General features: G+C 41.6%; 1 protein-coding gene across 1 annotated transcript; it reads right to left on the bottom strand.

The window, feature by feature from the left end:
• Positions 1–1,705: 1,705 nt before the first annotated feature.
• Positions 1,706–10,069, bottom strand: LOC105923628 (P2Y purinoceptor 14). The gene is made up of 3 exons (XM_012859604.3): positions 9,829–10,069; positions 5,341–5,600; positions 1,706–3,311 (listed from the first exon to the last, which is right to left on the bottom strand). Exons 1-3 carry the CDS (start codon positions 9,922–9,924, stop codon positions 2,699–2,701), a joined length of 969 nt encoding a protein of 322 aa, XP_012715058.2. The 5' UTR covers positions 9,925–10,069; the 3' UTR covers positions 1,706–2,698.
• Positions 10,070–23,589: the final 13,520 nt, after the last annotated feature.

The raw sequence follows: 23,589 nt of genomic DNA, 5'->3' as shown, positions 1-23,589 counted from the left end.
TACTCCTCCTTCTGGGCGTCAGTGAAGCCTCGTACCTCTGTTACCCTGGCAACACATGAAGGAGGGATCTGATTGGCCGCTGCAGGTCTGAAAGTGATCCAGACCAGAGTCGAGGGAAGCAGGTTCCCCTTGATGAGGTTTGTCAGCAGAACGTTGACTGATGACTTCTGTGTGAAGTCCAGAGAAAGTCTGCTTTCATCCAGGCTATCAAAGATGAAGAGAAGTTTGTGGCGAGCCAGCTGCTCGGCTGGGAGCTTCTGGAGGGTTGGATGGAGAACATGGAGCAGCATTTGTAGCTTTAATAATTTCAGTGGCTACGTATTACAGTAGGTTGAGTAAGGGACTAGAATAAACAGAAGCTGGCTGAACATGACGGAGATGTCTTTATCCGGGTACAAACTGAACCACTGAAAGGTGCATGAAAGCAGCGCTGGCAGCGGAGCGATGAGCTGCAGGTTGTGAAACTGTTGCTGTTGCTTTATCTTTAACCACCATGAGCTCCGCTGTGTCTTCCTGTGGTCTGTCTGTTCAGCACTTTACTCTAAAATAAAACAAGGTGCCATGACATCACTGTATAAACTTTTTCATTTAGTTGATATGTATGCATATGTAAATTCTCTAAATAATTGTATAAAAAAGAATAACATCAGCTTGTCGTTTTGTCAGGCCAAATGTTCCTCCTCAGTTGGTTGGATGTGCAGCTCTACCAAGTTGACTTCAGTCTGATTGGCTACAACCATTGTAACTACCACACCTCTGTTTCTACATGTTTTATCTGTATTTGTAGATTATTTTTGTGAAGGTTCATTAGAGAGCACTGGGGTGTCAGAGTGTGCTTGTGTTGGATTAGCGATAAATCTATCCAGCACAAGTGTAGGAGAAAATAGAAAGAAAAGAGCATGGACACAAAGGTTTAAGAAAAGAAGCAAAACCAAGAGGAAAATAAGTATTTTCCTAATTCCTTACTTTGTACTTAGCCAATGAGGAATTTCGTATGGTTTTATGTTTTAGAAATAAATTTATTTGCTAACTGTCTTTATTTTAATCAAGCTAATTTTTGTATTGTCTGTATTTTTAGTTTTACCGGTGTGTTTAAATCTACTGTATACCAATATGGATTCAATAAATTCATCAGTTGAGAAAGCCACATGTGTCTGTCGGTACCTGGAGGAGCTATCACCACATTTCAAACATTTGTCGTCATGGCCCCTTTAACAGAAAACTATGGTGAATAAACAGGTAAGGCCAAATGAACAGAACTAAGAACAGTCAGGTCAGAAAATAAGACTAAACTACTTAAATCACAATGAACAGAAAACTGACTAAGGACAGGAACTGAGTCTACAGATACTAAACAATACTAAAAATGTGCAAAACATAAACACAACTGTACGATCCCCAGGAATGTAAAAGTGATCCTGACATTTTATGGAATAGATATAATAGAACAGAATTACCTTTATTGTCTCACAATGTGGAACTCTGCATGGCATGAATGTGGCAAAAAACAGTAAACAGAAGATACCATACACACACACACAAGATTAATATGAAAAAAGCAAAATTTAATTTAAGGTATGCTGTACAGTAGAAGAGAAAGCCTTATCAGACGGGTGGGATACTGTGGAATTGTTAATATATAATAAGGCATATTCAAATAAATATGAACCTGATGGAGTGAAAGAGGCATGACGGTTATTATAAGTTTATTTGATAGGGACAGAACAAAAACATTGTAGGTTTCTGATGTGAGAGAAGATGCAGAGGATAAGGTTTGATGGAGACAGATGAGTCTCATTAAAGTGTCTCCAGTCCCACGGTAAGACAAGGAAATAACTCTAACTCGTTTGAATGTTTTCCCTAAATGTCATCCCTTTCCCACGCATGTTCAAAATAACAGCATTGTGTTTTAAAAAGTGATTAAAATGAGGAGTTTTTATTTCCATAAACGCATTAGGAACTCAGCACACCCTGTTCCAAATTTAAAACATGAAGGTTTGTATCATGTTTGTTCTCACTCAACATAAAGAGAGGAAAATGAAATATAATAGTAGCATATTCGTTTACATTCGTTGACAAGATCAAGCATTGACTGTATGAACTGAAAAGTTCACAGTCAGGCCGACCGTAACGGGTCTGGACAAATAGACTCAGCTTCTTTCCGATCGCTCTATCCATTAATCACAAAACAAAATTAATCATTAATATATTGAACATATTTATTCCTGTGCAATAAATGAAGAAGGTTCTGTGCAATTAACCAAACACACTAAGTGAAATTAATTGCTTCGCATCATGTTTACAATCATAACTGCACCTGCACTGATGCTGCTACTGTGTGTATATATCTGTTTATATGATTGTTTTTGAGGTTTAATTTATGACAGTATTTCTTTTTATGCTTGTTGTAATTTGCACCAAAGGGAGTAGCATCCTGTACAATGACAATAAGGCCTATTCTATTATATTCTATTTCTGTTAACAGCTTCAAGAATAATTTCAGTCGATCATCCTCCCATTGTCTGCAATCTTTCTATGTCGACTTTAGGCCTCCAGCCTTAAAGAAGCGCAGCCTGTTTGTTCACAGAACGACTGAGCTGCTCTACCGCTGTTTTCAACGCGTCCGCTTTTAATTCACGACTTAATTAAGGAGGATGAGCAGATGTACGTCAGCCCTGCTGGGTCCGTCGGGTTTCTTCTACATCACTTCTGATGAGATGCTTGAGCTGTCTTTTGGGGTGGAGAACATCTGCAGCAGGTTCAGCTGCGCTCTGAAGTCCTTGCAAAGAAAAACGTAAATAAGAGGATCCAGACAGATGTTAAAAACTGATATTAAGACAGTCGCCTCCTTCAAGTAGTACAGCACCACTGAGCACTGTCCTCGCAGTACGATGTATGGAAGTCGAACCAGGTGATAAGGAACAAAGCAAACGCAGAAGACGCCGCCCAGGACCAGCATGTTCCTGCGAGACTTCAGCAGCTTGTTGGAGTTGGAGGAGCCCAGCCGCCTCTGCTGGACCTGCTGCACCCTGCGAGAGGTGCTGTAGTAGAAGAAGACCAGAGAGCCGAGCACCAGCAGGAAGATGACAAAAGCAGAGGCGTGAATGACCGTGTAGAACAGTTTGGCCGGTCCGCTGAGCAGAACATCACAGGTGGTGGAAGCAGGAGGAGGTTTGCTGGTGTCCAGCGTCAGAATGATGTAAACAATTATGGGGAGCAGGAAGAAACCCCACGTGATGGCCGAGATGAGACGGGCGGCTGGCACGGTCATCAGGAAGGAAGCCCTCGAAGGTTGAAAGATCCTCATGTACCTGATGAATACAGAAGTAGTCAGATATGTTTCATTTGAAAGGTTTTAACAACGTGAACCTCTTCTAATTATAGTAAAAGTCACGCTAACACAGTATCTTATTAACCTGCTGTGACATTGTTTCTCCAAGCAAACGTTTTACACTCTCCAGTGTTTTCTGATTCTAAATAAGGACCACTAAATTGCATGGACAGTGGGTAAGACGTGTAAAATGGATTTGAATGAGTTAAGTGTGTCCACCACTGGCAGTCTGGAAGCTGCTGGAGGAGGAAGATCAAATCCTTCACATGATCTTTCCAGACACCCAGGATGCACAAAACAGCTTTTAATCAATGGAGAATTTCAGCCATTAAACTTTTTCTTAGGGCCAATATTAATTAGTAGAAAAACTAACTAATCAGATTAATCCCCGTTTATTATTAGTCTACGGTGGTCATGTCAAATGTGAAAGCTGAGCAGAGCTTCTCCAGCCCTCTTGACAAATCAGCACATTCCTTAAAGCCTCGCTCCGTTACTAATCTGGGGTCTGCTAGTTAGCAATCTCTACTTCCTGCTTATTACAGCAACGTCACGGTATGACGGCCCAACGCTTTGTTGCACCAAATTTGCTCGGAATTTGCAGGAGAATTGGATGAAAACACAGCTAGTAACAGCATATCGTAGCTAACCTTTCTTAGTATGCGTTTCAGTTCTTCATTTTCACATTTAAATAATTCAGCTGGGGTCTATATAAAGTGTTATTGGAACGCTTTGGTCTGAATTCCTCGTTATTGTTGCCGTCTATTTAAATGCAGGTGAGGCACTTCATACCCCCCCACCCCCACCCCCCGGGTCTAAAAGAGCTTCTTCTATTCTTGTTTCTGTCAGATTCTGTTCCTGTTTTAGTCAGCTTCTGTTCATTATGATTATGGCCGCTCTGTTAGACCTTTATTGTCTGCCTGTCCTTAGTTTAGTTTGGCTATTCCCTCCTGTCTGGCTGTTTTTGTTTTCCTGTTAGATTCAGTCCTCCCTCTCCCACTTTCAGTTCATGGCCTTCCTCTCCTGCCTAATTGCTTACCCCTCTCACCTGTGTAATTTACTCCATCGACCGTCTCCTCCCTGATGTATTCTGTCTGCTTACCCAGTTGTCCTCCATCACACTACCAGGTTCTGGCTGCTCTCCTGTCTGTCGTGTTCCTGTGTTTCTTGCCTACCTGTAATCTTCATTTCTTATTTAAACAGACTACCATTCTCTAGAAGATGCAGCAAACCCATCAAACTGGACGGTAAGCGATCACCCCGTGGTCCAGCCACTTCTACTGAACGGCCGCATCGCCTCAGCCTGCAGTCGGCTTTTACTGAGCCGTGCTGAGGACCTGTTTTACCCAGGTATGATTGGGCGGCGGGAGGAAGTTGGGGTAGCTGGAGAGGATTTACACATGCACAACCAGAACATGAAAACTCTTGGCAAATATTTCCCTGGCTGGGATTTAAACCCAGGAGCTTCTTCGCCAAGGCAACAATGCTAACAATGCTAACAGCTGAGCCACCACACAATCCCAGGGCTGAATACGATTCTTGTGAATTAGTGTAAAGTTGTTTCTTTGCACCTTTCCAGAGAACCAGCTGATAATCAACTACAGAACACCTATGATTAATGGTTGCATATGTTCCTCAGCTTTCTGCTACAGTCTGCATCCTTTCCATCCCACCTTCACTCCTGCATAAGTGTTGATCTAGTTTAACTCCTGCAGCTGAGGAAGCAGCTGATCTGGAGCTGGAAATCCAGTCCCTCAGCTCAGGTCTACATTTCACTCAGAGAATCTGAAGTAATAACCCGTTTTGTTCTAAATGCCTGAAAAAGGGTTTCCTGAACGGCTCTACCTGTGTCTGAGCTCATGAAGTTTTGGTTAAAACCTTCTCTGAAACAGACATACTGGAAGGAGATGAGGTTTTGGAGGTCTTCTGGGTTTTTTAAGGAATTAGGGGCCAGGTTTTAGCCAGAATTTTCTACGGGCTGGGTTTTAAAATGGTCATGGAAGGTTTTGTACCTGCTGGCGGCGATGTAGCCCATGAGCAGGATGCTGGTGTACATGTTGAGGTAGAAGATGGCCGCTCCAAAGGTGCAGTAGAACTGGTGGACAGTGTCGTGGCTGCCTGCGTAGTCAGCGATGCGGAGGGGGAGTCCAAGGCACAGCAGGAAGTCAGCAATGGTCAGGTTCTTCAGGTAGATCATCCAGCTCTTAGAGTTGTTTATTTCAGCTCGACAGAAGTGGAACCACAAGGTGAAGCTGTTGAGGATCATACCCGCCTACATGGGGAACATCAGGAGATCAAACGTTACGTTCCCGGTCAGACCAATGCACCTTCCTCAGGAACTAATAACCTCTGTGCTCCATCAGCAGTGTGTCATACTTTGTGATTACATATTCTGTAAAGTAGTGTTAAAAAAATCAAGAAAATTATCTCTGGAACCAAATAAAGAGATTTATTTTCAGCGCTGATGAGCCTGTTTTGCAGTAACTTCATTTTAGCTAAACTCCATTTCGGATCCAGCAGGGCTCCATAGTAGATCCTCCAATGCTGACTATAAACGAGTGAGGCCTTTGCTCAGATGAGCATCTGTATTTTCTCTCGACCACGTCTTCAGCTATTGTTCTTCTATATGCACTACAAAAAAAGAACTAAAAGTAAGTATTATTTTCTTGAAATTAGCGTATTTTACCTTGATTTGAGCACTTAAATAACTCTATTTGCCAATGGAATGAGTATATTTACCCCTAAAATAAGTTAGTTAAATACCTTGCACCTGAAATAAGATAATGGAGAATAATTGTTCCTATTTTTAGTGCAAAAATGTTTATTCTATTGGCAAATAGTCGTATATACCTGCTTAAATCAAGGAAAAATACACTAATTTCAAGAAATTTGTACTTACTTCTGGTTCCCTTTTTTCAGTGTGTTCTTTAGTACAGGCTGTTCTGCTGGAGAACATCCCCTGAAACCAGCTGACACAACCGCCAGTGACTCATTCCTGATGGTGATAATGCAGCTTAAAGAAAGGTGGAAACTAACCACTTCCTCAATGTGGACAAAACCAAGGAGGTGATTTTAGCCCCAGATGGGGCCAACACTTTTAAGTTCATCACCCAGCAGGTCAGCACCATCGTATCGCTCTACAGATACTCAGCCTGCTGGACATAAATGAGAACATCTACAGCAGCATCGTCTACGGCAGTATGTATAAAAAATTAAATTACATTTAGCATATACAAAATTGATTTTCTAGTGTGATGGTTTATGCTAATTCATCTGTTTAGGGACGATGTGGCACAGAGGTTTGGGAGTTTGTCTTGCAATTGGCGGGTTGCTGGTTCAATCCCCTGCACTGACTGTCTCTGTCGTTGTGTCCTTGGGCAAGACACTTCACCCACATTGCCTTCTGGCGGTGGTCAGAGGGCCTGGTGGCGCCGGTGCATAGCAGCCTCGCCTCTGTCAGTCTGCCGCAGGGCAGCTGTAGTTACTAACATAGCTCCCCACCGTGAATGTGTGACTGAACTGAAGTGTGAAGCGCTTTAGAGGTCGTCAAGACTAGTTAAAGCGCTGTACAAGCCCTTTACCATGTTTTATTAAAATTGATCAAATGAAAAAAAATACAAAAACTGATCAAAGTCAAGTTGTATGCATCACAAAAAAGTTAGTTGCTGCTAACAGGTGTTGAGTTAACTTATCTTATTGTGCCAGAGACTCCGCTGCTCCTACTCGATGCCTCGTGTCAGCTGACCAGCTGCTCTTAGAGGCACCGAGCTCTAAAAGGAAGCTCAAAGAGGACAGAGCTTTTAGTGTAGCTGCTCTAAGTCTATGGAATGATTTTCCTCTCAAAATTAGATGAGTCCCTTCTCTGTCCATTTTTAAAACTCTTAAAATGCATTTTTATTCCTTGGCCTTTGACACAACATGAGACTAGTTTTTACTCTGTTTTATTGATTCTATTATTGTTTTTAACATTTCATCTTTTTATGTGTGCAGCACTTTGTCACAGCTGTGGTTGTTTTACAGTGCTTTATAAATAAATAAAGTACATCTCTCCCAGAGTTATCGGTATGTGACCATTGGAGATGTGAGCGCTTCTCTCATCTACCAATTCTTCGACAAAGAGCCCAACCCGCATCAGTCTTTGTCCGAGGATCCTGGACGCAGCACATTTTAATGTTCGTGTTTGCTTCATGGTGAACATGGATTGATCTGTTCAGCTGCTCGGTGAAATCACTTTTGCAGGAACCAATCATAGAGACCCACATCAGTCAAGAAACGCAGTCCGGTGGGGTCTTACACTTACAGCCCCAGGGCCTCTACTCTTCTTTGCTCTCTACCATTATCTTGTTGTTTTTTTAAGTACTGCTGCATCTCTCTATCGGTGAACTTTTGAAAACACTTCAAGCTTTACCTGTATGGCCAAGATTGGATCAAGGACACCTGGACAGAACCGGCCACCCAGCAGCTGAAGACAATCAGGATGACAGAGACTGCTGAGATAAAAGCCGAGCCTTCACTCTGGGCTGCTGTACTGCGGGTGCTGTATGCCTCTGCCTGTGAACTTTGCTGACAGGACATTTTGCCTGTGACTGATTTGAATTGCCGTGTCTTGACTTGGACTTTGCTTATGATCTTTAGGGAACTTTTTTTTTACTTGTGTTGAAGACTTGTTGGCTTACACCTTTAAGGAGAGACTTTTTGTTGTACTTAAAGCGTTTGCAAACTTCTGAGCGTTTCTGTATTGTTTTATTTTCGAGAATAAAATGTAAACTTATTATTTTTAAACAATCTTTCTTTTTTCCTTGTCTTTTATGTTGCACCTTTTAATGAGCCGGGTGTAAGTCCCACTGTGGAACGAATTCTAAACAATAACTGGCTTCCTAGAGTTATTGAATAAGGAAACGGTGCAGTGCTGAAATTCCAACACTTTGAGAAACAGAGCAGAGATCACATAGATGGAAAGTAATCGCACCCCACTGTCCTGTTGCAGTCTGCATCTGCCTGTTTCTGCCCCTCCTCGCTTTCAGCTCTCCCTAATACTACACAGTGGCCTTGGCATGAGACCAGTGGCGGCTGGCCCATAGGGGGCGGTCGGGCGCTGCCCTCCCTAGATGTGGAGGGGAAAAGTCGAAATATATATAGATTTTAAAAGTATTATTAATGTCAGTTTTCACTTAATAGTACGTGGCTACATGTAATAAGAATTATTAAAACACTTATACTGATTGACTCTATTATTTAACAGTGCATTTCCACCAACAGAACGTATCATTTCTCTTCTTCTACACTTGTGGGGCTGTCACTCAAGGAGCCCTACAAGTGTAGCGAAATAACCAATCGTATACTGTTGCTAGGGAAGATTTATAAATATTTGGCCAATAAGCATCGCCAAAATGAATGGGTTTGGGGCTACTGCAGTCGTAGCCCTAGCTGCACAGTGACAGGTGCACTTCACGCGTGACGTCACGAGCTACATCCGCGCTAAATCCGGGTCACGGTGGTCGGCAAACACAGCACTGTTTTCGCTTACCAGCGTGACAAAACGGGTGCATTAGAACGTACTTTTAGTTTATTTTTGGAATCTAAACAATGCCTACGACTTGCTGTGCTGCCGGTTGCACACAGAGGCATTCCAAATCGTCGGATGTACGTTTCTGTCGTTTAGGACGAAGAAAGAAGAAAGAAATGGATAATTTCAACGAAAAGATGCAGGCAGACAATCGCAATCGACTGTGGGAGCCATCATACCATGACAGAATTTGCAGTCTACACTTCATCTCCGGTAAATACAACTTAATTTTGCTCTAGTCATTGTTCTACTTAAATCATTATATAAATAAAAAATGAGGATATATATTTAAGTCAAGACGTAAATGTTCGTTTTGTAATAATATACGTAAATGTACAATGTATGCAAACCCTCTGGCATGAGTCTGAAAAGGATTAATAAGACAAAACCACCAAAATAATCCTCTGTGAACAATGTTTTTTACTAATTAAATGCTTATTGTGGAATCGTTGTAATTTTCCGACTTTTAATTTAAATGCATGTACTGGGTTAGGCAGGGAAATCTATTGGCCAGCCCCACCAAGATTTTTTTTCACCAGCCGCCACTGCATGAGACAAAACAAAGACAATCTATCCTAGACAATCATCATCCCGCATAGTAGCTACACAGCATTTGGCTTTGCAATCAGCAGGCCCGAGTGGCATAAGGCCATAGTGACTTCAGAATAATATTCCCATAACACCCACCAACAGATAAAATGTTTTCGCTGGTATGAAGATCTGTCCATCTGAAGAGAGAGACGGTCAACTCTGGCTAGGAGTACTACTGGTATGCAGTCATGTGGAAAACAAGGTTCCTGTGTGGTCTAAACTACTTTCTTATTTAGAGTGAGATTTGTCTGGAAAGAGTGAGAAGATGAGAAAGAAAGGGAAGGGCATGACACTTAAGCCGGATGTGTGAGAATTTTACCCCCTGCAGAGTTGAGAGACTCACCAGAAACACCAGGCTGTAGATAAATATGAAGCCAGGAAGAGAGGACCTGCTGATCGGATCACAGAGCGTCTGGTTGGTGGAGCCATTGGACGTCATCGTTGATTATTCTGGTTCAGATATGTTTAATCCAACCACGCTGAGCAGAAACGAAATATCATCATGTCCTTCTCGCCGCTCTAGCTTCTGGGTTCTAATGCCAAAGATAAGCACAGATGTGAGATAGAACAGCCAGCCTGCAGCAAGCCAGTTGCTTCCTGTGCGTGATAACAAAGTGAGTCTGCAAAAGATGAGCAGCAAGACTGCCCAGCAGTGTTTGTCATTATCACAGTTTATACAAGATCTTCCGCATCGGCTATTTTTGTTCAATAGGTTGAAACCACAGAACAAGCTTCTACCCACAGCAGGACGCCAAACAGTACCCACTGCATGGGCGTGTTTAGCTGTCAGACAGAGGGACACTGATGGCTTTATTTTGTTTACAGATGAACTATTCAAATGATCCAAACCCAACGCACCATAAAAAAAATGAAACACGGCTCAGGTGATGTTCCTGCTAGTGTACAGAGCTGATCCCAGCTCAGCTTCGTCACATCCAAACTGTCTGCAGAACCTTCACAAAACTCACAGTACATGCATGTCGACCCAAGGAGCTGAAACTCCTGGAAAATAAAAATCCCCAATGACTAAAACTGAAGCTGGAAACAGCGACACGCTCACCTGAATCTGCAGGGAACCCTACCTGCAGCACTCACCTGCCTGCCAGCCTCAGGCGTTCTCCAACTGTCCTTCAGTCTCTGGCTCCATCAGCAGATGCTCTCTGCAGCATTTGCAAGTCAAACTCAAAACCAGCCGACAGGAACCAAATCTAAAAGCCCTCATTAAAACACGCTGAGTTTGACTCTATATTAACCAGAATATGGGATGTTCCCACGTCCAAGAACATTGAGGAAGGCAGACCACTAAAGCCATTTGAAATTTGATATCAGCTCTAGATGACAAAAATAAAATTTTTAAATGATGATTTAATTTCTGAAGAGAAAAATCAACCAGACCCTTTGAGAGAAAGCGTCCGCTTCCTTTTTTAAAAAATCATAAATTTATAGTAATTAGGCAAAACGCTGAATGAGTTAAAAGTTGTCAGAAACATTCATATTCCATTTGTTCATTTAAACCCCTGAACTCACGGGAAATAGTTGTCAACTTGCTATCATCAATCCTGCTTTTCAGCCTCTGTTGATGACTTTGTAAAATAATTTTTGTTTTTACTAGTGTTGCGCCGATGCCATTTTTTGGCCCCGATACCGATACCTGGCTGTGCAGTATCGGCCGATACCAATTCCATCTGTTTGAAACTGATGGGTGTGCATATATGAAGAACTGCATACTACTTAGGGTAGTAGAACTTTTTATTGCCTACCTGGAATGGGTGACAATAGTTGGATAAACATTTGGCTCTCAAAGGCCAAAATAGTGCAACATTCATGAGCTTATATAACATGTATTTTACTAGTCGGGAGAGAGAAGGCTGCGTTCAAGTGACATACAAACATCAAAATGGTAACGGTGCCTATTTGTTGGTACTCGCCAATACCGATACCACCATTTTAGTGCTGGATCGGAGCCCCACCCCATACTGGTATCGGTATCGTTGCAACACTAGTTTTTACTTGCAGGGTTGAAATTGACCAGAGACAGACCACAGTTCTGTCTGGGAGAAGATACAGGTGGAGCAAAAACTCCAGGTTCACTGTGGGAAAAAGGAGATTCTTCACACTTGTGATCCTGATGGAAAGAAATCTCACTTTCTTTGACTTTTCTTTTTCCTTCATTCAATTCAATTCAATTCAATTTTATTTATATAGCGCCAAATCATGAAACATGTCATCTCAAGGCACTTTACAAAGTCAAGTTCAATCATATTATACAGATTTGGTCAGATTATACAGATTGGTCAAAAATGTCCTATATAAGGAAACCAGTTGATTGCATCAAAGTCCCGACAAGCAGCAGTCACTCCTGGGGAACCGTAGAGCCACAGGGAGAGTCATCTGCATTGTCCATGGCTTTGCTGCAATCCCTCATACTGAGCAAGCATGAAGCGACAGTGGGAAGAAAAACCACCCATTAACGGGAAGGAAAAACCTCCGGCAGAACCGGGCTCAGTATGAACGGTCATCTACCTCGACCGACTGGGGGTTACAGAAGACAGAACAGAGACACAACAAGAGAAACAAAAAAGCACAGAAGCACACATTGATCTAGTAATCTGTTCTACATTAGATGGAAGTAGCGGGTGAGCCGTCTTCTCTGGATGATGTCACAGTTAACAGAACGCCAGACCAGGTGTACCTACTATGAAGAAAAAGAGAGAGAGCAAAAGTTAAAAGCTGAAATTACGACAGTCATTTCAATGTAATACAATGCAAAACTGGAGAACAGTAGAAATCAGTAGAGTGAGAAAATTAGACCCTGATGTCCTCCAGCAGCCTAGGCCTATCACAGCACAACTATAGAGATAGCTCAGGGTATGAGCCACTCTAACTATAAGCTTTGTCAAAAAGGAAAGTTTTAACATTAGTCTTAAAGATAGATTCTCATCCATCAAGTCCTGCAAAGACTGCAGATTTGTTTTGTGATTTTTACAAATAAAATTCACAGAATAAGAACTGTTTTCTTACTATTTGGCTCCGCTTCTAGTAGCCTTATGTAAAAAATCTTGCTGTTATTTTTGACTAAGACATGTAATTTAAATCCCATAATAAACAGGTTTCCAGAGTTTCCTTTTTTCCCTTCCATAATATTGCCAAAATTATAAACATTCTGTCCCGGGGTGATGCTGAAAAGCTAGTCCGCCTCCTGTACTAGTCCTCTCCTGTGGAAATAACTATGGAGCCAGAAGGGTCTCAATATGTGATTCATACATCCACAGCTCTGGACTTTAAACTTCACTGCATTTGTCTGATTTTTCAGACTCTTCCTGCCGTCTCAGGATTCACACAAGCATTTTTTTAAACTGAGAATGCTTTGCAACCAATCAGAAGCCTCCCTTGTATAAGCCAATCACAGGAAAGTACTCCACGTGGGGTGACTTACTCATAAGCCAATCACATTCAACCTGTTCAGGAAGCGCGTAGTGTGAGCACAATGCGCTTTCAGACCTCAGCACAGATTCTGACAACGTCAGTGGAGCGGTAGGTAAAACATATAACTTGATATGCTTAGCTTGTTTTCTGCTTGCTATGATACTTTGTTTTATTATTAATTTTAATTGGTTTATTAGTGCAACTGCAGCATAGTTCCTAAGGGATTCAGAGAAAGAGTTTATTGTCAGGCTTCAGCGGGCAGCAGCCGTTTTTCTCCCTCTCTCTCTGCAGGTGGTTCCTAATGAGCAGCAGGTCTCCGCCTTCACCCTCCGGCCTCGAAAGCCGCCTCTCTGCTCCCTTCAAGTCGCTCTGGATCCGCCCGCAGCGCTCCTTGGTCTCTGAGCTCCCAACGTCCTAACTCCGCGGGCTTCTTCCGTCTGACCTCCAGCCGGCCAGCAGTGATTCCCTCTGAGCTCTCATCGACCTCGCCGTTACCTTCTTCCTATGTGTCCTGACGATTCGCCTCTGGCGCCCCTGTCCCGCAAGCCAGTATCTCTCTGGCGGATAGCGCGGTGAAGTTGGATATTAAAGCTCCGCGTAATCAGTGGGATCTCGCTGATCCGGCTGAGGGACCCCGATTTCGGCCAGTGTCTCTCAGCTGCTCCCAACTGAGAGACACTCCCAACTTTTGTCTTGTGTGTGTGTGGATTTTTTTTGTGCATTTGTGGATTTTTGTGTGCTTGCATGAATCGAGCTGTGCATGCGTGGATCTTGTCTTGAACATCTTGTCCTGTGCATGTATGAATCAAATATTGTAACGTTTCTGGCACTGGAGCTGCTGATTGCAATCAGCACACCTGTGTTTTTCTCCACCCTGGCTGCTTAAAAGCTCTGCTCCTCGCAGCCTCCAGTGCCAGAACGTCTCTAGCCATACTGTGAGCGCTTCCAGCCTTCTTTTGAATTCCTGTCTGCCTCTCGACCTGTTTTTGCCTCTGTTTTTGGAAACCTGTCTGCCCCTTTGGATTTGTCTGCCTGCCTGGGTCCTGCCTGTCAGCCTCAGAGAACTGGACTGCCTCTCCGTGTTTCTGACCCCAGCCTGTCCGTGAGTAAACGAGTTCGCCTGCCCCCTGTCTGTCTGTGCTTTCTGGATTTTGACCTGGACCTGGACCTGGACGCTATGTTGGATTCTCCCTTGGAAACCGCTGCCTGGATTAAACGGATTTCCCCTTGACAAGACCCGGACCGGACCTGGACAAAGAGCCCTGGATAACCCCCTCTCGGACGCCATCGACATAAGGAGTCAGAGTTCTGCCCTCAGCACGTCCAGGTTAGTGACCCTACTTCTCTCTCACCTACCTGTCAATATCTGCTGGTCACTAACCTGCGACTCTGCCTTCAGGAGCGGCCAGTCGCAGAGTGCGAGCCGAGCCAGGGGACCGCGCCGCCAGCGTCAAATAAAGACTGTTAAAGTTTTGTACTCACTTGTTTTCGGGTATTTCTTGGGTCCTCCTAAATCCATTACAAATATGTGTATTTGTGAATATTGAGACCCTTCTGGCTCCATACCAACTCCCAGTTTTGGTCCGTGAGGCAGACACCCCGTCTACTTTTAAGACTAATCTTAAAACGTTCCTTTGACAAAGCTTCTAGTCAGAGTGGCTCATGTTGCCCTGAGCTACCTCTGTAGTTATGCTGCTATAGGCTTAGGCTGCTGGAGGACATCAGGGTCTATTTCTCTCACTCTGCTGAGTTCTCCTACTGCTCTCCAATTTGCATTGTTTGTTGTTATTCCAGATTTTAACTTTTTGTTCTCTGTCATCTTTCTCTTCATAGAAGGTACACCTGGTCTGGTGTTCTGTTAGCTGTGACATCATCAGGGGAGGCAGATCATCCTCTATTACCATCTAACATAGAAAGTACTCCTGGGTCAAAGTGAGCTTCTGAGCTTTCTGTGTCTCTGCTCTGTCTTCTCTAACATAGAAAGTACTCCTAGGTCAATGTGAGCTTCTGTGCTTTCTGTGTCTCTGCTCTGTCTTCTCTAAGCCCCAGTGGGTGGAGGCAGATGAGCGTTCACACTGAGCCTGGTTCTGGTTCTGCTGGAGGTTCTCCTCCCTGTTAAAGGGGAGTTTTCCTCTCCACTGTCGCTTCATGCATGCTCAGTATGAGGGATTGCTGCAAAGCCATCAACAATGCAGACGACTGTCCACTGTGGCTCTACGCTCTTTCAGGAGGAGTGAATGCTGCTTGGAGAGACTTGATGCAACCTGCTGGGTTTCCTTAGAGAGGAAACTTTCTCACCAACCTGGAGGATCTGATGGAAGCTGACTTTGGAAAGAGACTTGAGATGACATGTATCATGATTAGGCGTTTATATAAATAAAATTCAATTGAATTATTTCTTCTGTGCCTCCAGAATTATTAGTGCATCTACATAAGGAGTCTTCAGCCCTGGTGCTCAGGACCCACTGTCCAGCATGTTTGAGGTGTTTCCCTTTCTCCACACACCTGACCTGAATTAATGGGTGATTAACAGGCCTCTTTAGCTTTTAATGGCTGCTGAGGGGGTTGTGGAATGACTTGATTCAGGTGCAGCTCCATTGTCTCTCTGTTTCAGTTTGAACGTCCGGTGGAAAGGAAATATGAACAAAGAAAACCCTTTGAGAAAGTCACTGATTGATGCTGACTATGATGAAACCTTACAGGAAGTAACAAAATTAGACCAAATCAAGAAGTGTCATAGCATAACACACCTTAATGAATCTGGCATGCTTTGATTTGGATAGACGTTCTTCTGGATTCTGTTTTCCTCTGAGTCCTCCTTTGTTTCGGTCCGAGTCAGCAGAACTTTCCGGGAGGTGAACACCGGATCAGGTCCTCTTTTTAGATGTCAGTCATTATGAAAAGTGGATTTAAATCATGGATGTTTTAAACTCAGAGAGCGAGGACCTGATCATCTGAGCATGCTAGCAGGTGCAAAGGTTCAAGTGGTTTTGGGTCTGAATAGTTAACAGAACCAAGTTGAGACTGATTTTTGTGAACGTGAGCTGCAGGTTATGAAACTTCATCATTTGCATCCACCTTTAGCTCTGATGCGGTCTCGCTGCTCTCTTGGTCTTTTTCTAAATGAAGAGGCTGCTGTAACACTGATGGTTTGTAGCTTTTACTCCTGAGCGGCCTCAACTTGTTCGCTCATAACGTCGGGTAGTAAAATGACTCGTAACTAATTTAATATCATGCTACAACATCCAGACTCACATCTGCACCCCCGCCCTCCTGCATGCTGGCAGATGTCAGCTAGTGGTTATACAACTACAGCCGCTTGTGATCGTCTCACCTCAGATGTAAAGAACGTTTTTTTGTTTGTTGTTTTTTTAGTCCAGAACTGCGTACAAAGAAAAACAACCAGAAAACAGGATCAGGTGATGAGGAACAAAGCAAAAGCAGAACGTACTGACCTGCGTTACTTCTCAAGGTTCTCAGAGTTGGAGGAGCCCATCTGCTTGTGTGGCATGATAAGGAGGTGTGTGTGTGTAGGGGGGGGGGGGTTACAGGAAGTGGAACGACTTGCATGACCTAAAAAAGGCACCTGAGAGAGAAAGTGGTTTGATGATGGAGCTGATGACATTTACTTTGATTCATGCAACTGCTTCACATGAGCTTGGGTCCTTATTTCTAACAGAGACAGGTTGCAGGACTGAAACGACCTGAACTTTATTACATGTGTAGTAAGTCGTTGTTTAACTGGAAAGTAAAAAATAAAATCAGGACGACAATTAGAGGATTTAATTAATAGTGAAGTATCTGAGACTGGTTTACCTGTAGTGTTTTAGTGTCATTTGAGTGCTAGTCCAATTGATTAGGTTATGTTTAATGGCATTTTGTCTGTTTGAAACACAGATTTTATCCATTCACTAATTTATTCATAATTAGACTCATAAATTGATGCTGGACTGCCACCTGATGTAAGTCTGCCTTCACAGAACCACAAACAGATCCGCAGCAGAAGGTGATGATTTCCAGGTGCAATGATTTCTGTCGTCTTTATTTAATGAACAAAAACTATATTTCAACCACTGTTTGACACAATAAATCCTGGCTGCACTGGTACTGAGACGTCCATTTCACAAGGAAATCATAAAAAAGAAACGGGAAAGTTATAATGAAAGGGACTCGTGTCCCAAAGGTAACACGAGTGATGAAAAAAAAATAAGTAATGGACCCCTGAGGTACACCAAAACAAAGGGGGGCTGAAGGAGAAGACCATTTCCTGATAGATACACAGAAATATCTCTTTCTGTGTGTCTATGGGTTTAAAGACTTAAACTACTACAAGTTTACAGAATGGGCTGAAGTTGATTAAAATACAACATTTCCAACATTTTGTAACCTGTTATTATTCTGGTGTTTCTTATACAACACGGTGTGCAGCACAATACAGGCAAATGTTAAGGGCACCATAGTCTACAGGGGTGCCACAAAATCAGGGGGAAATAACTAATTTATTACTTAAAATAGAAAAGCTAAGATTCAAATGTAAAGCAATGCACACTTATATTGCTTCGGTGTTGTCATATGGTGTCATCGATGATTTAAGTTGGAGAAAATGTAGAAAAGTACAACTGCTGCAGGAGTAGGAGGAAGCTTGTTTTATGGCACCAGTGGCTGCAGTGTTAAAAAATCACCACTAGATGTCGCTAGAATACCTTGCATAGACGTGTTTAAGAATTTTATTTAGTTTCTGTATATTATCTTATTATGTTATTGCATAGTGTAAATCTAGCTAATTGTGTGCAAATCGTGTGGTTATTTAAATATTATGTTTGATGCTGATTGTAATATCTGTAATAATAATAATTATTATTATAATAATAATAATAATAATTATTATTATTATTATTATTCACTACTTCTGGAATTTTTCTTTCATTATAAAAGGTATTTATATTGTTTTATTTATTTTTTTAGAATTTATTAAATATGTAAATTGGGTGACATGTTAGCTTATAAATCAAAGACGGTGGTAAAAACAACGGTTTTAAATTTTCTTTTGTACGCCTCCTTTATTCTCCGTGTCCTTGTGCTAATAGGCGTGGTCTGCACTAGTCTGTAGGAGTGGAGGATGTCCTATGAAAATAGACAGTCTAAAATGTTAAAATACTTCCTTTCAATCTGATGATGGAACAGGCCGAAACTGATGAGGAACAAAACAGCACATTTATGGAAAAGAGACTAAAACAAGTTGTGTATTCCAACCTGCATGACATAATCTTTCAAGACTCTTTGCGCTATATTAATATAGTTTAATTAAATTGAAATCATTGACAGTTATTATTGTAGGTAAGAGCTCACAGTAACAACCACAGGAATCTAACTGACAACATCTGAACATGCGTCAAGGTATCTGATAAGTGCTATAGACAGGAGTTTATGTTATAAGAGAAATGAAGAGAAACTCCATTCTGCAGCATAAAGTGATGAAGACAAGAGCAGAACGACAGAAGAAGCACAAAAAGATTCAAAGATTCTTTATTGTTGGTGCGCGTTTTTGGCCACTCCAGCTAAGAGAACACATGAGAAGGACAAGCAAACAAACAAAACAGGCAAAGAACAAGGGTTACAGTAGGAGCCTGAATTTATATCTTGTGATTTTCTTGGTAGGCATTATGATTAATGTTATGTTTTTGTTTTTCTTGCTAAATTTACTTTTCTTCAAATTATTGGATATTATTGGTAATTCGTATTAATTTTGGGAATTTGTATATCTAGCTATTGTGGTTATTTTGTTATTATTTTCATTACTTCTTTGGTTTAAGGCTCTATACGTGTCACTTTTTATGGATGTCATGGGAGTTTTATTGTGGGTAGCCCACAGAGTAGAGCCAAATGTTTTTTTTTAACTCTGTCGCCCTTATCCTTTGTTTGTATGTATGGCACCTTTTTCTATCTACTCACTAAAAGTTTTAAAAATGCATTAACGTCTCCATGGATTTTTTTTGGATGAATCATCTGGACAAATTGTGTTGGAAATGTTGAGCGCGTAGCGAGTCAGGTTCACTTATTTTTGAACTCTACAGTAACAGTGCTTAAAAAATATTAAATAATGAAAAAGATGAAGTTTCAAAAGTTTATATGAACTAGTTGTCCTTCATGAGTCACAGATAACAGATAATAACGTAATAAAGTGCTTATTGTGCAATGATGATTTGAGGCTTCATTTATAGAAATGTGCATTTAGATATTCTGAGATAATAGTCTGCAATTAGGCAATAGCATTAAAGTGATTGTAACGTATGATAGCAAAATGAGACATTAAGTCTTATTTTGTTACGTCTGTACCTAATGATAATGATTGCATTTTGCTCAGCTGCTGGTGTGGCTCCTGATATTTTCACTAAACCTGCTCAAAAAAGCTGAAACTTGACAAGCCTGTGGGATATAAAACAAATCTTATTAAAGTTAGACGTTAAAAACGGGGGGGAAATGTTAAATATATGTTGACCCTAATTAGTACAGTAAAAGATCCTGCTAGGGTGTCAATGTTAACATTTAGCTGTGTTGTTTCTCTGCTGGTGTGTGTGCCCTGACGTCGTCATTTTGAAAGTATTTAGGCTGCGGGTCAGGCTCAGTGCTGAGACGACAATATTAATCACAACGTGACTTTTCCTCGTGGTTCACTGAGTAATGGAGCTGCGTGCATATTTCTCTGACTTTCCAGCCCTTGTGACGGCAGCGCAACACCGTGGCGTTTGGGTGGTTTACAAATGACAAAGTTCTGACTGTTCTAGAGTCGCACACTGATAAGAATGTAGATTTTATTTGAAAATGTATTGAAATATTGTTGCTCTGGCAATATATAGAATAATAGTGCCAAAGATGTTGAAAGTGCATTTCAATCCCTATTTAAAATGTTTGTTAAAACCGACATATATTAGCGACTCATAAATACTGGACTTAATTGATCATTTTCAAATGAATATAAAATTATTCTGTGTTATCCATTTCCACATAAAGTGTTGATGTCCATTCATAATGACAAAATGAGTTCTGACCAAATGTGTTTTGTTAGCAAAATTGGTGTCATGTGGTAGAACACTATGTATATAATGTATATTTTTGATCAGGCAATAATTTGGACAAGCTGGGGATGTAATGGACCAATCCCAACTGGGGATTTACAGAAGAATCTCTGAAGAGATTCACCTTTTTGTTTATTTGTAAAAAAAACTATGACTCTGACATCACCGAAAGCGCTCAATGTTTGATGTTTTACAATGTTACTAATTACGATTAAATATGTCTTACAGAATTTACTTATTCTAAAAAAAAATCCTTCCTACCATGTAGCTAATTACGAGCTAACTACAGGCTAAGCTAGCTGTTTAATTTTGCTAATTATCTTAACGGATCAGAATGACATATTTCTAAGTCACACATATGAACCACCTTTAAATCGTGTCCCATTTACTCCATTTTACACTCGATCATTATGTGGTCATACTGTAATTATTCTTGGCAGAAACGTCCAACAAGGAGAAGATACACAAGCACGGGGGGGAAACTGAGCGTAGAACCTGTCAGGAGAGATGAAGTGCTTAGAAAAAGTAAAACAGTTTTCACAGGACAGACATGGCAATATGAGAGGTTCACAGTCTGGGCCACAGCAGCATCATGATATGATGACTACTGGTGCTGCTGTTACTTTTGATGGTAAAGCTCGAAAGTCTTTAACAGCTGTGAATATCCCTCCTTCTAAGCAGACAATGCTGAGAAACGCACAAAATGCAGAAAAATAAATCATGCCGCTGCAAAACCCAGCAGGGACGGTTCTGAAGCAGCTTTCAGATTACTAGTTCTGTTTACTTCACAAGACACCAGAATGTTCCCCTTATCTCACCTAACGTCTGCGTCCTGAACATGTCGAGCTGGCCTGAGAGCAGACGTCTGCTATCTGGTGAGCAAGAACCGATTCTGTGTGATATCTGACCAACATGATACCAATATCTGCTCTGGAAAGATTATTAGGCCTGTTCCACTTAAAATCTGACGTTGAATTTCTGCCTCAAAAACATGTTAAACCAACTTCAAGGAAATACTTTTTTTTTCTACTCAGAAAGGAAAACTGCTCAAGGTACTGGATTTGTTAATATTTATTGTTTGAACTCGACACTTTCATAATTGAGGTAACCCAATTTTATTTATAAGCACAAATATAGACAGCATTGATGATAAACACAGAAAAGAACCTACAAGGAACTTGAGTAAAACATAATATAAAAAGCATAAAAGATGTTTTGAGAAACTTGAAAAAACGAATAAGGTGAGCTCTCATGCTCCGTCTAAAGCTAATTAGATTTAAAAATAGACAGTAGGAAGCCTGTCTGATGTGAAGCCTTCTGCTGCGTCCTCGGCACGTCCAGGAGAAGCTGGTCCTCAGACCTGAGCGAGTGGGAGGGGCGATGCACCTACTGAAGCTCAGAGAGGTTGGGCCAGACCATTTAAAGATTGAAAAACATATAAAATAATCTTAAAATGAACAGGTAGTCTGTGCAATGAAGCTAAAACAGGAGTTATGTGTTCTCTCTTTCGTGTGCCAGTTAAAATGCGGGTAGCTGCTTTCTGCACCAGCTGGAGACGAGAAGATTGTCTGTGAGACTCCATAGTATAGAAAGTTGCAGTAATTGAGGCGGGTTGTGATAAAAGTATTCAAAGCACCATTTTTACCCCAGAATTGGTGATTATGGGTTTTATAATGATCAAGAGCGTAAAGCTTTATGGTTTATGACCCACTGGAGACCCTGGGACTCCAGACTTTCCAAAGTCAGCTTCCATCAGATCCTCCAGGTTGGTGAGAAAGTTTCCTCTCTAAGGAAACCCAGCAGGTTGCATCAAGTCTCTCCAAGCAGCATTCACTCCTCCTGAAAGAGCGTAGAGCCACAGTGGACAGTCGTCTGCATTGTTGATGGCTTTGCAGCAATCCCTCATACTGAGCATGCATGAGGCAACATGTTTTGTCATTAACATTAAGGAAGTAAATAATCATCCAGGCTCTTACTTCCTCAAAACACTCAAACAGTGATTGTGCAGAGTAGGTTCCCTCATGTTTCATGGGAACATAAACCTGGCAGTCATCAGCATAAAGATGGAATGCACAGCTGTGCTTCCTGAAACTAGAGCCCAGGGGAAGGAGGAATAATGAAAAAAGAAGCCCTAGAACTGAGCCTTGTGGGACTCCACAAGAAAGGGAGGCAGAAGAAGATTTTAAATCTGACACAGAAAGTCCTTTCAGTCATGTAGGACCTGAACGCGTCAAGGGCAGTTCTCCGAATGCCGACGAAGTACTCTAAGCGAGAAATTAAAACGCTGCGATTAGCAGCATCAAAATTTGGCTGCACATAGACTATTTTCTCCAACATTTTTCAAAGAAAAGGCAGCTTGGAGACTGGCCTAAGATTTTACAGTACAGTTGGATCTAGGCTGACTTTTTCATCAAATCCTGCACTGTGACGAGTTTCCAATCGTTTGGAATAACATCCGAGGACAGACTACTGTTAACAGCAAGAAGAGGAGGCCCCAAAGTAGAAGTTACTTCTTTAAACCACCTCCGTAGGGCGCATCTATGGGAGAACCAACGGGCTTAGGATTATCAGTAAACTCCTTTAAATACTTAAAAGTCAACAGCTATGACTGAGAAACAGGATAGGAGAAGGGATTACCTGAGCCCGAGCATTTGACACTTTATCCACATAAAAAGTGTAAAAACTCTTCACAGGCCTGTGAGGAAGGTTTGGTGTAAACAGTCTGTGGAACATTAAGAACATTATCAATAGTTTTAAAGAGTCTGCAACGTTTCTGACAGTTAGACAGGATAAGGTTTGAAAAGTATTTCCTTTTTGTGTGAACACAGGCAGCGTGAAGAGAAGAGGCAATGGGGTTTAAAAAGTCCTTCATCAAAGGTTTTTCAACTAATATGTATGTTAAAATCCCCAATAATAAGAACTATCATGTTTAGACATTATTTCAGCTAACAATCTGGGAAAATCCTTGGAACATTCGTCTAATCAAATTGTATTTTCATATAAAGAAAATGTATTGTACTCTGAGTTGAAGAAGCGGACTAAATAAAGTTAATGCCTTGGAGAAAATGTTCCTTTCCTTTGTCAAAAGCACATACAATTAATTATAAATCCTTTCAACTTTCTGAGTTATGATAACCAACTAGATCCCACAAGTTAAACTTATCCAGATTTCCTGCCACAGACTGACGGACCAAAGGCTGTCGGTGTTTTCCTCGGCACGTGCATCAGAAGACGTTTATCAGCAGAAAAGGTCTTAGCAGCAGACCGCTGAGCAGAAGCCAGGAAGAGTTGATCTGCAGACTGGATCACTGACCTTCTGGTTGCTGGAGGAGGAAATGAAAGTCTTCTGGGTCAGCGTTGTTCACTCCGACAGAGCAACTGGATTATAGTGAATTATAGTAAAAATGTATCAGATATAAACTGAAGCTCAGATGTGAAATGTGACCTTCAGGCTCGACCGTCTGGTCTCTGATAACAGAGAACGTCTGAAGAGTCGCACCTGAGGCTGAGCTGCAGGAAAACTCAGCAGCACCTCTGGATTTTACTGCAGTTATTAAGATTTTTTATACAACCGCTGTTTTAATGATGTAGAAACCAGAGAA

The sequence above is a fragment of the Fundulus heteroclitus genome, chromosome 23, assembly GCF_011125445.2.
Source record: "Fundulus heteroclitus isolate FHET01 chromosome 23, MU-UCD_Fhet_4.1, whole genome shotgun sequence".
NCBI lineage: Eukaryota > Metazoa > Chordata > Actinopteri > Cyprinodontiformes > Fundulidae > Fundulus > Fundulus heteroclitus.
Note: the sequence above shows the minus strand (reverse complement) of the source record. Positions and strands in the feature narration are given on the sequence as shown.

Bases quoted from the DNA above. Each gene is read 5' to 3' on its own strand.
- LOC105923628 (XM_012859604.3), bottom strand. From the start codon at position 9,924: ATGACGTCCAATGGCTCCACCAACCAGACGCTCTGTGATCCGATCAGC. The intron at 5,601-9,828 runs GTGAGTCTCTCA...TTCCCCATGTAG, and splicing joins TCTACAGCCTGGTGTTTCTG to GCGGGTATGATCCTCAACAG. The intron at 3,312-5,340 runs GTACAAAACCTT...TGTATTCATCAG, and splicing joins GGCTACATCGCCGCCAGCAG to GTACATGAGGATCTTTCAAC.